Here is a 16,541-nt window from a genome sequence, read left to right as displayed (position 1 = left end):
TGAGTCTAGGTTCGGATCGGTCATGGCCCTGTGGGTAGCGGAGCAGGCCCAGGGGCCGTGTAGCCTGATCCTGCTCCTATTTCGTGTGTCTAACTCTGTTAGATTCAGGAGATGGTTCTGTGATAGTAGATTGGCGGTTAGGATCAGATCAGCCATGATCTTATTGAATGGCGGAGCAGGCTCGAGGGGCCGATTGGACTACTCCTGCTCTTATTTCTTATGTTAAGTGCCAGGCAATGGCTATCTCCAATAATGGAGAGTCTAACCACCTCCCCATGATATTCAACGGCATTACCATTGCCGAATCCCCCACCTTCAGCATCCTGGGGGGTCACCATTGACCAAAAACTTAACTGGACCACTCACATAAATACAAAAATGTGCGGGTTAGGTTGATTGGCTATGATAAATTGACCCTTAGTAATAGGTGGGGTTACAGGGATAGGGTGGGATATGTGTTGGGGTTACGGGGATCGGGTGGGATATGTGTCGGTGCAGGCTCGATGGGCCGAAATGGCCTCTATCTGCACTGTGGGGTTTCTGTGATTCTGTGATTCTGTGAAGAGGTCAGAGGCTAGGTATTCTGCGGCGATTATCTCACCTCCTGACTCCCCAAGGCCTTTCCACCATCTACAAGGCGTGTGATGGAATACTCTCCACTTGCCTGAATGAGTGCAGCTCCAACAACACTCAAGAAGCTTGACACCATCCAGGACAAAGCAGCCCACTTGATTGGCACCCCATCCACCACATTAAACATTCACTCCCTCCACCACCGGCGTACCGTGGCTGCAGTGTGTACCATCTACAAGATGCACTGCAGCAACTTGCCAAGGCTTCTTCGGCAGCACCTCACAAACCCGCAACCTCTTACACCTAGAAGGACAAGGGCAGCTGGTGCACGGGAACACCACCACCTCCAAGTTCCCCTCCAAGTCACACACCATCCTGACTTAGAAGTATATCGCCGATCCTTCATCGTCACTGGGTCAAAATCCTGGAACTCCCTACCTAACAGCATTGTGGGAGTACCTTCACCACACAGACTGCAGAGGTTCACGAAGGCAGCTCACCACCACCTTCTCAAGGGCAACTAGGGATGGGCAATAAATGCTGGCTTTGCCAGCGACGCCCACATCCCAAAAACTAATTAAAAAAAACACCCATACCCCAAGAATGAATTTTAAAAATGCATTGGTTGGGGGTGGGGGGTGGGGAAGGGTGCAGTCAATAGCCCCTGCAGAATTTTCTATCCAATTGACAGAACATCCTGTGAGGCAGGCTGACCTCCGCTCCTGAATTCCCAACATGTAATCTGGCATGTAGTCTATCCTTGTATCTCTCATTCTGTAACTGTTTTGTTCCTAAACTTTATTTCTTGTAATGGAATCAAGGGAGGGGATGGGGAAGTACAGCTGGGTGAGATCAGTACACATAGGTAGACTGATGAGATGAACATCTCCTCTGTCTGCTGGCTGTAAAAGTCTTGTGAAGTCCAATTCCTAGCGAGCACATGTATACCGGACAAAACCTGCTCCTAATTTGGCACTACTTGACATTCTCACTCAGAGAAATGGAATAAAGTTTCACTCTGGTGCAGTAGGGAGGGGGTATTCTTTTAAGGCTGGGAATGAGGTATGCTGTTGGTGCAGAGTAAGGGAGCTTTCACTGTTCTTCTGGCAAGCTAAACCTGACTTGAGCGTGCTTGATGCTGACACTGGGTGCATTCAAAAAAATCTTTGATATAGTTGTGAAAAATGACTACTAAGTTACGTCTTGTAGAATATGTGGAGAGATTCTAGGTTGGATACCAAATTGGTTGTATTACAGACAGGGGTGGTTATTAATGGCATCAGCTCTGCTTGGGGACTACTTACCAGTGGGGTCCTGCAGGGATCCATGTTAGGTCTATTGCTCGTTATCTTTATTACTGATCAGTATGAAGGCATTAGAGGAGTATCCACAAGTTTGCTGATGGCATGCAGGAGTTAGGGCCCTAACTTAAGTAATTGGTCAAGGGTGCTGAGCAGAAGGACCTAGAGCTTGTATTTCATGAAGTATTGAAGGTCCATCACCAGTGTCACAATGCTGATGCGAAACCGCACAAGATGTTAGGTTGAAAACCAGGACATTAATATCAAACTAGAAGTACAGTTCTTACCTTGTACAAGACCTTGGTTCGGCCTCATCTAGAATACTGCCTCCAATTGTGGCTCCCTCACATGGCAGGGTATATAGAGGCTCTGAAAAATGTTCAAAGAAGAGCCACTTGCTAGATAATTAGTTGAAGGGCCCTTAGTTATCAGGACAGGCTTAGACAACTGGGGCTTTTTACTCAGAAAAGTGCAGATTTCAGGGGGATATAATTGAGGTCTTTAAAATAGTGAAGGGATTAGATTCTATCCAAGTGGATAAGTCTTACAGTCCTTAAAATACCTGTTTTGCAATAAGACTTTTCTGGCCAACAGAACTTACAAAAGACATTTATATCTAGCTGTTGAAATTGGCCATATAAACTTTAGATCAAGTTTAGGTCTGCTCATAGAAGAGTAGTGACTCATTGGGCACCCTCACTCAAGAGGTGCAACAAGGATTGCTGGTATTGGAAATTAAAATATAGGGTGCACACAACCTTAGCCACTTTAGATTAACACATATTGTTGTCTAAATATTTCTACCCTGCATCTAATCTATTGCGGTTCAAGTCCTGGGAAACCAGCAAAGGTCTTTCCAAAGTGATAAACTCACTGATTATATACAGCAGTTAGAACTTGGTTGTGACATATATTGAGGCAAAAGTTCCCATAATGTACACAAACTGCATTTAGCTCTGAAACAAAAGGTTTATTGAAACTTATACAAGAATACCCATGGCACAATAAAGTTTTTAAAGCATTTAATGACATCGCACATTTTTAACAGATAGGCTAAAAGTCTACAGGTGCAGTCCCATACAACCGAAAGCCTGTTGTACTACATAACTACGGGCCCAGTCTTTGCAAGGATTCATTCCTATTATGTATCCTGATTGTGCAGTAAGATGAAATTTTCATTACAATAGTTACAGTGACAAATACACACTATGTATCAAATAGTAAGGTAATGTAGCAAAATTATGACACGCAGTGCTTTAGCCAACAAGCAAATAACCATTTGAGTAACATTACTTTTCCAGAGAATGAATCCCCACTTCAACACTTAACATCAATGCCTTGAAAGGTTTTAATATACATCTAAAGTTTTATACTTTGTACTAGAATTATTTGAAACATACAGTATAATGCAACTGAGCAACAAAAAAGAAATATTGTTAAAATTACAGATTATTTAAAAGTGAATCAGTATACTAATTCATTCTTATATACCAACATTCTTTAATCACATTTGCTGCACAAAGACCCAGCAGTATTTGTTAATATCTGCTGCCAGGCTAACATGATTTTTTTTAATTGAAATGCAAATTAATGCACATTTGCCTTTTGTTATAGCAAAGATGATACAATATACTTTTTAAATAAATGGGAATGGAAGTTTCTACTAGCCAAGACTCAGCATAGCAACTTTAGTAAATGGAATTGGACAAGTATTTTGGATTTTTTTTAATACACATTCCATGTGCACAATAAAAGTTTTCAAAAGCACTGCTGCCTTGCATTCCAGTAGCACATGGATGTAGGTTGTTTTACTTCCAAGACAGCCTCACAAAATTGAGGAGAAATTTAGATGCTTGGACCCTAAACTACATACAAATCATCAACAACTGGTCCTTTTGTTTTTAAATGAAAACTGCCCAATGCACCTCACATTCTACAGATTAGCAATGCTCTGATGCTTTCTGTAAATTAAAATTAACTGGCTTGAGGGACATTAGGCACAGAGTGTAATGTACTGGTTCTAAACGCTCATGCTGGAGTTTTGTTGGAAATGTAAGAAGTGCAGGTTGCTGTGCTGCTCTACTTCTTCTTGCCAAACAGACTGAATCTCTTTTCTTTGTCTTTCTCTTTCTCTTTGTCTCGTCTGCCAGGGCTGGATTCACCAGTCAACACAACACTAGCTGGCAGTGTCTGTGCACGGCTAGCTGCTGGGGTACTCTGGCTGCTTGGAGACGCCTCGGTCTTATCTGTAGATACAGCTGAAGTGATAGCTTGAATCCAGCTGTTCATTTCCTCCTGTTTAATGAAATAAAGTAGTCACTAAGTTAAAAGAAGACGTTTTCATAGTACTTACATTAATACTTTGTACTATGCATCAGTAAATGAACTGTGTATGACTGGACAAAGTGCATTACACTAGAATGACTTACAGAGGGTATACGGCACAGAAACAGCCATTCGGCCCAACCAGTCCATGCCGGCGTTTATGCTCCACTCGAGCCTCCTCCCGTCTTTCCTCATCTAAATCTATCAGCATAACCTTCTATTCCCTTCTCCCTCAGATGCTTATCTAACTGCCCCTTAAATGCCTCTATACTATTCGCTTCAATCAATCCCTGTGGTAGCGAGTTCCACATTCTCACCACTCTCTGGGTAAAGAAGTTTCTTCTGAATTCCCTATTTGATTTTTTGTATCTTATATTGATGGCCTGTAGTTATGCTCCTCCCCACAAGTGGAAACACTCTCTCTGTATCTACTCTATCAAAACCTTTCATAACTTTAAAGACCTTTATTAGGTCACCCCTCAGCCTTCTCTTTTCAAGAGAAAAGAGACCCAGCCTGTTCATCCTTTCCTGATAGGTCTCCCTCGTACTTCTGGTATCATCCTTTTAAATCTTCTCTGCACCCTCTCCAGTCTCTCTATATCCCTTTTATATGGCGACCAGAATTGAACGCAGTACTCCAAGTGTGGTCTAACCAAGGTTCGATACGAGTTTAGCATAACTTCACCACTTTTCAATTCTATCCCTCTAGAAATAAACCCTATGCTTGGTTTGCTTTTTTATGGCCTTATTAACCTGTGTCGGTACTTTTAGCGATTTGTGTATTTTCACTCAGAGCTCCCTTTGCTCCTCTACCCCACCCAGACTCACACCCGCCAAGTAATAATATTCTTCCTACCAAAATGTAATACCTCACATTTATCTGTGTTGAAATTCATTTGCCAATTATATGCCAATTCTGCAAGTTTATTAATGTCTTCCTGTAATTTGTTACAGTCCTCCTCAGTATTGACTATACCCCAGCAATTTGGTGGCATCCGCAAATTTAGAAAGTGTTTTTGATTCCAAAGTCTAAAGCATTAATATAAATTGTAAACAACAGTGGTCCCAGCACTGATCCTTGTGAAACATCATTTTCCACTTTCTGCTACTCTGAATAGCTACCCTTTACCCCTACTCTCTGCTTTCTGTCTTGAAGCCAGCTAGCTATCCATTCTGCTACTTGTCCCCTGACTCTGCATTCTCTGACCTTTTTCTTTAGTCTATTATGTGGTACCTTATCAAAGGTCTTTTGAAAATCTAGATAAATTACATCTACTGCATTACACTTGTCCACTCCCTCTGTTACCTCTTCAAAAAATTCAATGAGGTTGGTTAATACGCTTAGTAAAAATTCCAGTTAACAATTTTTTTTTTTTTTTTTTTTTTTAAAAAGATTTGTATATACACAGAAATAAATGTTGAAAAACATAATTCAAGCATCAAAGATTCAGGAAGATGGTAATGAGGCATAACTGAGTACAATAAAACTAACTTGAATATCAAAATGCAAATAAGATAATAAATGCCTAGTTTTGTTCATGACATATTTAGAAACTTACATCATCTTTGGCTTGGAAGAGATATTCATTGCCATCGCTCAGCCTGTTTTTAACAAAAAGGCACAGATTATATGCATGTTTTATTTGTTATAACATAAAACCTAACACCAGCAGTTCCAGGTTTGACTCCCCACCAGTCGGCATTAAGTCACAGCTGCAGTGTTCCCAGGCTAGGGAAGAGAATATTGGCTGGTGTGCATGTGGACAAGAAAAATGGTGAGCAATGATACTCCCATGATCAACTAGCATGCTGGTAGACACTGCCTTGCCCATACACAAAGAATGGCCACTTGGATGAGATACTGGCGGGCAACTGCCATTCATGGAACTGTACCCCAACCAACATCTTCAGGAGATGTGAACTAAACAGAAAATAGACTGCTATACATGTCTTTGTATATTTGATGGCATATGCTTGGTTATTTACAAAATATTTGCACCTATACATAAGAAATTTCAAACATCATCTTCACATTCACTGGCAATGTAAGTTAAAGATAGTATTAGATCAAAGGGAGAGGCTTATAATGTTGCCAAAAAGAGTAGTAAGCCTGAGGATTGGGAGGATTTTAGAATTCAGCAAAGGAGGACCAAGAAATTGATGGAGGGAGAAAATAGAATGAGAGTAAACTATCGGGAGACATAAAAACAGATTGAAAAAGCTTCTATAGGTACGTAAAAAGGAAAAGATTAGCAAAAGTAAATGTGGGTCCCTTACAGGCTGAGACAGGAGAAACTGTAATAGGGAATAAGGAAATGGCAGAGAAATTAAACAAATACTTTGTGTCTGTCTTCACGGAAGAAGATGCAAAAAACTTCCCAGAAATACTGGAGAACCAAGGGTCTAGTGAGAATGAGGAACTGAAAGAAATTAGTGTAAGTAAAAAAATAGTACTGGAGAAATTAATGGGACCGAAAGCCAATAAATCCCCTGGACCTGATGGCCTAAATCCTAGGGTTTTGAAAGAGGTAGCTATAGAGATAGTGGATGCATTGGTTGTCATTTTCCAAAATTCCATAGATTCTAGAACGGTTCCCGCAGATTGGAAGGTAGCAAATGTAACCCCACTATTTAAGAAAGGAGGGAGAGAGAAAACGGGGAACTACCAGTTAGTCTGACATCAGTAGTAGGGAAAATGCTAGAATCTATTATTAAGGACGTGGTAACAGGACACTTGGAAAATAATAATAGGATTAGGCAGAGTCAACACGGATTTATGAAAGGGAAATCATGTTTGACAAATCTGAGTTTTTTGAGGTTGTAACTAGCAGAATAGATAAGGGGGAACCAGTGGATGTGGTGTATTTGGATTTTCAGAAGACATTCGATAAGGTGCCACACAAGAGGGTATTAAACATAATTAGGGCTCATGAGATTGGGGGTAATATTTTGAAGCCCCTGTATACTGTAGTACCAGTAGTGACCACTCGGGTATATAAGCCTGTGTAGTGTCTTGTGTTAGTTCACCTCCAGACTTTGTTCAGTAAACACTTGTTAAATCAACTCCTGCATTCCGTGTCTCCATTAACACACGGATCTAACAGTGGCGACGAGTTAGAAACGAACTTACCTGCAATTCGGCAGCACCTCAAGGGGATCGATTCCTCAGACGAAGGTCGAAGCCAGAAGCAAGGAAAAAAAATAAAAAAAATAACTCGAAAACGAGGGCCAGGCTTGGTCTCCAGTCTGTGGTTTCCCCAGCTAAACGGGCTGGTGGCAGGTAGTGCACTGATCCTTCCTGGGCTGCGGCGGGCTAGAGCTCGATCGGGTGGCTCTGCAACGGAGCCGGGCAGCGAGTCAGGAAGCAGAAGCAAAGAGAGAGGGTGGAGCACTCAGGGCGCGGCCGGTGCTGCAAAGCAGGTCGGCATTCGGACCGAGCAGAGGGAGGGGAAAGTCCCAGAGGGTCCGTGCCACGACGGGAACGGTTCTCCAAGTAACGGAGAAACTATTGAAGCGATATATAAAAAAAAATAGAAATACCGCGAAAAGCTGCAGGTCGCAACAGGAACCGCGGAGAACAGCGTTGGCAGCAGCGGCAGGAAAGCGCGGGAGGCGCCATCTTAACTCGGCAGGGAAGAAAAGCGCGGGAAGCGCCATTTTAGATTTTCAAGATGCCGAAGACTGGCAAAATTACTGCTTTCGATAGTGATATAGAAGATTGGACCACATATGTGGAAAGAGTGGAGGTATATTGCAAGGCGAAGTAGCGGGTGATAAAAAGGCATCGGTACTTCTAAATCTGATGGGCGCAAGGACATACGGGCTGTTACAAAACTTGATCACTTCAGCCAAACCGATGGACAAGAATTTTAAGGAGATTGTTGATACCTTACAGGAGCACTTAAACCCAACAGCGCTGCTGATAGCGGAACAATTCAAATTCTTCAGGAGGAATCAGCACAAGAATGAAAGTAACGCTGATTACCTCACCGAATTACGAAAGCTGTCAAAGCACTGCCAATTCGGGGCAGGACTGGCAGATTCTCTACGAGACAAATTCATCTGCAGTCTCCTAAGCGAAGGAACACAGAAAAGACTACTTTCTGAGAAAGATTTGACACTGGACAAGGCTTTCAGTGTGGCTGTATCATACGAAGCAGCAGCAAGAGGAGCTGCAGAGATACAGCAAAAGCCACCGGACTTCGGCACCCATGAAATGACACGGGGTTTCGAGAGATGTTATCGCTGCGGCAGATCCACCCATGACCAGAAGGACTGCTGGTTCAAGGACAAAGCATGCAGGCAATGCGGAAAGATGGGACACATTGCACGTGTATGCAGATCTGGAAAGAAATCCGCTGACAGTAAAAAGGTCAATAAGGAAAAGTACAGAAAGGTACAAATGATGACGGACAGTAGCTCCGAAGACCAGAAGAGCGATAGCGACTCCGGAAACAAGAGACTAAGCTGTCTCAAATTACATAATGTAATTGCCAAAGAAGATTACCAGACCATTTGGGTTACCCTCACGAAAGCGGGGTCCCCAGTCAAAATGGAGCTAGATACAGGATCAGCTCTGACCGTCATGAGTCGACGGGATTACGAGCGGCTATTTCCGCATATACCTTTGAAAGACACATCCATTGTCTTGAAGACACATACAGGGCAGAAAGTATACCCCAGAGGGAAAATAAGGGTGCCTGTTATATACAACGGCAAGGAAATACAGAAGTTGTACTTATACGTTCTGCAAGATGGTGGTCCACCGTTGTTGGGACGTGAATGGATCAGAAAGATACATTTAGACTGGCACTCCATTCAGGCACGGACGGTGACCAGTAAGAAAAAAAACGATGATGACGTCATACCTGGACGATTAAAAGAAATCTTGGCTAACGCCAAAGAAGTGTTTCAACAGGAGCTAGGAACCCTGAAAGGCGCCACAGCCTCAATAAAAGTGGAAGATGCGGCAATTCCCAAGTTTTTTAAGGCAAGGCCGGTGCCATATGCAATTCGTCCAGCCGTCGAGGCAGAGCTGGAGAATTTGGAAAAAGCAGGCGTGTTATCCAAGGTAGATTGGAGCGAGTGGGCAACACCCATCGTCCCGGTCATGAAGAAAACGTTGAATAATGATAAATCTGAAGAACAGAGAAAAGTTCGCATCTGTGGGGACTTCAAGGTGACTGTAAACCCGGTTCTTCACACGGTACATTCCGAGGATAGAAGATATTTTCGCCTCACTATCCGGAGGGAAACGTTTCACCAAAATTGACTTAGCACAGGCATATCTACAGATGGAGGTTGAGGAGGCCTCTAAAAAGTATCTCACGATAAACACACACAAAGGCCTGTACCAGTACAATCGACTGGTTTTCGGAGTGGCATCAGCTCCGGCTATCTGGCAAAGAGCTATGGAGCAAGTCCTGCAAGGGATTCCGGGGACTCAATGCTACCTAGACGACATCCTTGTAACAGGAGAAAACGACAACGAGCACCTTGCCAACTTGGAGCAGGTGCTCACGAGGCTGAGAGAACGGGGCCTACGAGCAAATTGCCCCAAATGCGAATTTTTCCAGAAACAAATATCATATTGTGGCCATGACATTAACGAAGAAGGGTTGCATAAGTCACCTGAAAAAATTGAAGCGGTCGTAAAGGCCCCAGCGCCTGAAAATGTCTCACAATTAAGGTCGTTCCTGGGATTAGTAAATTACTATCATAAATTTTTACCAAACTTGTCGACGGTTCTGCACCCGCTTAACGCACTGCTACAAACGGGAGTAGTTTGGAAATGGAGCGAAGACTGTAAACGTGCCTTCCATAAATGCAAAGGCTTGATCACGTCCAGGGAAGTGTTGGCTCATTACAACCCATCACTGCCAATCAGACTGGCGTGTGATGCATCCCCTTACGGCGTGGGAGCGGTATTATCGCATAGATTCCCTGATGGCTCGGAGCGGCCGATAGCTTTTGCGTCACGCTCATTGAACTCAGCTGAGCGTAACTATGCCCAGATCGACAGGGAAGCACTCAGCCTGGTGTGGGGAGTGAAGAAATTCAACCATTACCTACACGGACAAAAGTTTACCTTGTTGACTGACCATCAACCCCTCGTCTCCATATTCAACCCCAAAAAGGGCGTTCCCATTATGACAGCGCAAAGGCTACAGAGGTGGTCCCTTTTCCTGGGGCACACCAATATGACAAGAGTACAAAGGAACAAAACAGCATGGGAATGCTGACGGGTTATCGCGCCTACCGTTGCCAACGGTGGAAGAGGCGCCTACAGTGGACCCAGTGGAGATATTCCACTCGACCATAGTGGAATGTCTACCGGTGACAAATTCTACCATTGAAAAGGAAACGCGAAATGACCCGACTCTCTCACGAGTCTACGATTTAACGGTGAAGGGATGGCCAGCACATGGCGAACCACTGTTGCCAGCATTCTCGCAAAGAAGAGAACAGCTGTCAGTGTGCCAAGGAACCTTGATGTGTGGATCTAGAGTGGTGATTCCACCCAAACTCAAGGATAGAGTGCGAAAGGAGCTTCACGAGGGGCATCTGGGTGGAGTGAAAATGAAGAACATAGCCAGAGCATTTGTGTGCTGGCCAGGTATCGATGGAGACATCGAAGAAATGACCAAGAGCTGTCTAGGATGCCAGAAGGTCCAAAATGCCCCACCACAAGCCCCTCTACATCCACGGGAGTGGCCCTCATCTCCATGGCAAAGGGTACATATCGACTTTGCTGGTCCATTTATGGACTCAATGTTCTTAATCGCGGTGGATGCACACTCCAAGTGGCCGGAGGTAATAAAGGTGTCCTCCACCACCACGGAAAAAACCATCACAGTATTAAGGACCATGTTCGCCAGGAATGGGCTGCCTGAACAGATCTGTTCTGATAATGGACCGCAATTTGTATCCGAAGAATTCAGGAAGTTCTTAAAAAACAATGGGGTTAAGCACTACACGTCCGCCCCATACCATCCCGCCACCAATGGATTGGCTGAAAGGTTTGTCCAGACCTTCAAGGCGGCCATAAAGGCCATGGGTAATGAAGACATAAATCTACAACATAAGGTAGATAACTTCTTGTTTGCATACAGGAATGCAACACATGTGGTTACAAACCAAACCCCCGCCATGATGTTTTTCAATAGAAGACTAAGATGCCGGCTGGATTTGGTCAAGCCAAACGTCAGAAGGGACGTAGAGAACCGGCAATTTCAAAGCATGAATGAAAGGCCAACTAGAACCTTCCAGATAGGTCAACCAGTTTTGGCCCGGGACTACCGTACCGAGAAATGGCAGCCTGGAACTATTTGCACACGACTAGGACCGCTGATGTATACCGTGGACATTGGAGAAAGCATAATAAGGCGCCATGCTGACCAGATCATAGAGTCATCCGAAAAAGGACAACCTACACCACAACTCTATACGCCTAGTGATGAAGCAGAGATACCCATAGTATCTACCTCCGATCCGGTGATACTGGAACCAGATAAACCCGACACTAGCATTGAAGCCGAATCGACCTTGCCAAAAGAACCTACTGCACCACCGAGGCGTTATCCGGACCGAGTCAGGAAGCCTCCAGAGAGACTGAATTTGTAATTGATTAACTTCAGCAAATGTGTATATTATTGTTCTTGTAAAAATGTTATTTAATGATTACTTAAAATGTTATGTACTATTTATCTAAAAGGGGAGGAATTGTAGTGTATGTACCTTTAAGAGGAACTATGTTTTTGAAGCCCCTGTATACTGTAGTACCAGTAGTGACTACTCGGGTATATAAGCCTGTGTAGCATCTTGTGTTGTTAGTTCACCTCCAGACTTTGTTCAGTAAACACTTGTTAAATCAACTCCTGCATTCCGTGTCTCCATTAACACATGGATCTAACAGTTAACGGACAGAAAACAGAGAGTAGGAATAAACGGGTCATTTTCGGGTTGGCAGTCTGTAACTAGTGGGGTACCGCAAGGATCAATACTTGGGCCTCAGCTATTCACAATCTATGATTTGGATGTGGGGACCAAATGTAATTTTACTGATGATACAAAGCTGGGTGGGAATGTAAGTTGTGAGGAGGATGCAAAGAGACTTCATGGGGATATAGACAAGCTAAGTGAGTGGGCAAGAACATGCAAATAGGATATAATGTGGAGAAATGTGAAGTTATCCACTTTGGTAGGAAAAATAGAAAAGCAGAATATTTTTTTTAAATGGTGAGAGATTGTGAAATGTTGGTGTTCAGAGGGACCTGGGTGTCCTTGTACATGAATCACTGAAAGTTAACATGCAGGTACAGCAAGCAATTAGGAAAGCAAATGTTATGTTGGCCTTTATTACAAGAGGATTTGAGTATAAGAGTAAAGACGTCTTACTGCAATTATATAGGGCCCTGGTGAGACCACACCTGGAGTATTGTGTACAGTTTTGGTCTCTTAACCTAAGGAAGGATATACTTGCCATAGAGGTAGTGCAACAAAGGTTCACCAGACTGATTCCTGGGATGGGGGATTGTCCTATGAGGAGATATTGAGTAGACTCGGCCTATATTCTCTAGAGTTTAGAAGAATGAAGTGATCTCATTGAATCATACAAAATTCTTACAGGGCTTGACAGGGTAGATGCAGGGAGGATGTTTCCCCTGGCTGGGGAGTCTAGAACACGGGGTCACAGTCTCAGAGTAAGGGGTCGGCCATTTAGGACTAAAATGAGGAGAAATTTCTTCACTCAGAGGGTGGTGAATCTTTGGAATTCTCTACCCCAGAGGGCTGTGGAGGCTCAGTCGTTGAGTATATTCAAGACAGAGATTGATAGATTTTTGGATATTAAGGGAATCAAGGGATATTGCAGGAAAGTGGAGTTGAGGTAGATCAGCCATGATCTTATTGAATGGCGGAGCAGGCTCGAGGGACCAAATGGTCTACTCCTGCTCCTATTTCTTATGTTACAGAAATGCAGAATCGTGCACTAAACACTAACTTCTAATTGTTTTTCTTAAATTCTGCTTTTCTCCATTTTTATCAATAATTGTTGAGCTTGACCACGTATCCTCTCCATCACAAAGAGCCCTACAGACTAGAAAGGTTCCAGATTCAAACCTTGAGCTGAAATGAATTAGTTGACCTCAGCAAGGGTGTTGGTAGAAACTGCTAATACTTGTCTCAGTGCCTCAGGGTTAGGGTGTAGAGATCACTACCCAGCAATCCCTGCTGGTTTGTGTGTATGTGGTTGGATGTTGGGCAAAATGACTGGGCTCAGCTATTATGCCCCTTTTGGTTTGAATATCCTGTTGACTGACAGTCATTGTCAAGGCTCACACATGAACACCAGCCACTTGAGTGAGATACTGTAGGGCATCTAGCATTTGTGGAACTGTACCTAGGCAAGGAGAGGCAATGCCTCAAGAAGAGGAGGGGGAAAGATTGCAATAAAGAAACCTCACAAGCATCCATCTGTGTCATGTTGTTGTACAGAGCACTGAGCCAGTGCTTGAACTTGCTACGTCACTCCGCTTTGAGAAGTCACTTATGAAGATTAGTGAAAGTAAAGCATTTTACATTAAGTCAACAAGTAAATGTGTCTGACCAATCAACAGGTTACAAATTACTCTGTGAACCATGTACATAAATGTACAGATCTGTTGGATCCCCAGCATAGCTTCTTTTTAAAAACATTCAGAGGCTGATGAGAAGCAGCTTGAATGGAAATTTATGCAAATAATTCAAGTTACTGATGTAAGTGTCTGCAGGTCTGTGTGAACGAGACAGTCAATTCTCCGCATAGCAGTTTTCAAAGGGAATCAGTTGGCTGTATTTAATTTGGAATGATTATGTGTTGTTTACAGAGGACAGACATAAATCAATGCCATCAGAAATTCCTTCAGTTCACTTAGCCACTTCTTGTCATAAGAACATAAGAAGTAGGAGCAGGAGTAGGCCATATGGCCCCTCGGGCCTGCTCCGCCATTCAATAGGATCATGGCTGATCCGAATCTAGACTCACGTCCACTTCCCTGCCCTCTCCCCGTAACCCCTAATTCCCTTATCTGTTGGGAAACTGTCTATCTCTGTTTTAAATTTATTTAATGTTGCAGCTTCCGCAGCTCTCTGGGGTAGCAAATTCCATAGATTTACTACCCTTTGAGTGAAGAAGTTTCTCCTCATCTCAGTTTTGAAAGGACAGCCCCTTATTCTAAGATTATGCCCCCTAGTTCTAGTCTCACCCATCAGTGGAAACATCCTCACCGCATCCACCCGATCAAGTCCCCTCACAATCTTATATGTTTCGATAAGATCGCCTCTCATTCTTCTGAACTCCAATGAGTAGAGGCCCAACCTACTCGACCTTTCCTCATACGTCAACCCCCTCATCTCCAGAATCAACCGAGTGAACCTTCTCTGAACCGCCTCGAGAGCGAGTATATCTTTTCTTAAATATGGAAACCAAAACTGCACGCAGTATTCCAGGTGTGGCCTCACCAATACCCTGTATAACTGCAGCAAGACTTCCCTGTTTTTATACTCCATCCCCCTTGCAATAAAAGCCAAGATTCCATTGGCCTTCCTGATCACCTGCTGCACCTGCATATTAACTTTTTGTGTTTCATGCACCAGGATCCCCAGATCCCTTTGTACTGTAGCACTTTGCAGTTTCTTTCCATTTAGATAATAACTTGCTCTTTGATTTTTTCTGCCAAAGTGCATAACCTCACACTTTCCAATATTATATTCCATCTGCCAAATCTCTGCCCACTCACTTAGCCTGTCTATGTCCTTTTGCAGGTTTTTTATGTCCTCCTCACTCACTGCTTTCCCTCCCATCTTTGTATCGTCGGCAAACTTGGATATGTTGCACTTGGTCCCCTCCTCCAAATCGTTAATATAGATTGTAAAGAGTTGGGGTCCCAGCACTGACCCCTGCGGAACACCACTAGTTACTGATTGCCAGCCCGAGAACGAACCATTTATCCCAACTCTTTGTTTTCTGTTAGATAGCCAATCTTCCATCCATGCCAGTATATTACCCCCATCCCATGATTTTATGTTTTATGGCTATTTCATCTATGATTGAATAAAACTTTTAGTTCTACGCCCAAAATGTTAACCTATTTTCTCTTTCAGGAGTTGACTGACATTGCTGTGAATTTTCTGTCTTTATTTCAGATTTTCAGTATTCCAGTTTTTCTTTAAATCTCCTCTATGTGTCTTTATTTAAGAAAGACTCATGAAATGTATTAAAAAACACAATGTTAAACTCGCTATGGCAATAAGTTTAATTGATTTGGAATGGATGTGGAGGAGGTAAATCTCATATGACATTTCAAGCACAAAAAATGGAATAAATAAGAAAGCACTTACTTTAGTTTAAAGACGTGCTTCTTCTTCTTATAGTCAACAGCTACTTCACACATTGCTTCCTTTAGGTTAATTGGGACCTCACCATGATATGTGATACCTGAACTAGCGTTCTTTGCATCTTTATAGAAGCCCATCTCCTGGTTGTTTATTACACAATATACATTGTGCCAAGATCTAAAAAAATGAAAAAATAAAATCAGTCATCAATAGTTCAACATTTGTATCTTGTAACATACCAACATTTGTTTAATCAAATTCACAATCATGAGATACTGCAAAGTCATAATGTTTAATTAAAAACATTTTACTTTCTTTTCTCTTCAGGACCCAGACTCATTGGGTGCAATCAGCCCTCCAGTATCTTGCTCAAGTGTTCATTCTTCATGTGTGTTAGTTAGCATCAGCAGGCTATTCACGATGATCAAACCCAATTCTGTCTCCACACATGCACTTTTTAGTATAGGTCATTGGAGATTGCTCAAGAGTGGTATCCCTGGCTGACTGTTCGCTTCTCAGCTTCAACTGTAGTATACATATTGTCAACCTGGCTGACATCAACTAGCTCAGAACAGATTGAGAATTGAACTTAGGACTTTCTTGGTCTGGTTTAGTAGTACGCCTGGGCTTTGCATTTACTCAGTAAGCCATAAGGGGATTCCCCATGTTGAATGTACATATTTAATCTGTAGTAAAACAAAGTTCTATGTATACCTGCTAGATAATGTTGATCAGATCCTCCTCCCAAAAACCTGTTAGAACTTTTAACAGCTTATTATCTGTAGAGGAGTGCCTTTTCACACTTTAAAAGCACAATACTTTTCACACGTCTCAATTAATTTTTTTTGTATTCTATAGAAGCCTTTATATGCATACGAGGTTAATATACTATTATAACACTCTTAAAATAATAGTTTGCTGTGTTAAGTTGCAGTGCAGTATTTTTGAGCACCAGTGCTGGGCATC

General features: G+C 42.8%; 1 protein-coding gene across 3 annotated transcripts in view; it reads right to left on the bottom strand.

The window, feature by feature from the left end:
* Nucleotides 1-2,823: 2,823 nt before the first annotated feature.
* sptbn1 (spectrin, beta, non-erythrocytic 1) overlaps nucleotides 2,824-16,541 on the bottom strand; it is a 267,400-nt gene continuing 253,682 nt past the window's right edge. For all 3 annotated transcript variants that reach the window (XM_085981343.1, XM_085981344.1, XM_085981345.1), the window contains 3 exons: nucleotides 15,579-15,752; nucleotides 5,759-5,801; nucleotides 2,824-4,169 (listed from right to left, as the gene is read on the bottom strand). In XM_085981343.1, the coding sequence (XP_085837469.1) occupies nucleotides 3,954-4,169; nucleotides 5,759-5,801; nucleotides 15,579-15,752 (433 nt within the window). In that variant the 3' untranslated portion in view covers nucleotides 2,824-3,953. The remainder of the gene's footprint in view (nucleotides 4,170-5,758; nucleotides 5,802-15,578; nucleotides 15,753-16,541) is intronic.

Source organism: Somniosus microcephalus, chromosome 3, assembly GCF_052327205.1.
Source record: "Somniosus microcephalus isolate GS21.2 chromosome 3, FLI_Smic_1.0, whole genome shotgun sequence".
Taxonomy (NCBI): Eukaryota; Metazoa; Chordata; class Chondrichthyes; order Squaliformes; family Somniosidae; genus Somniosus; species Somniosus microcephalus.
This window is presented reverse-complemented; position numbering and strand designations above follow the sequence as displayed.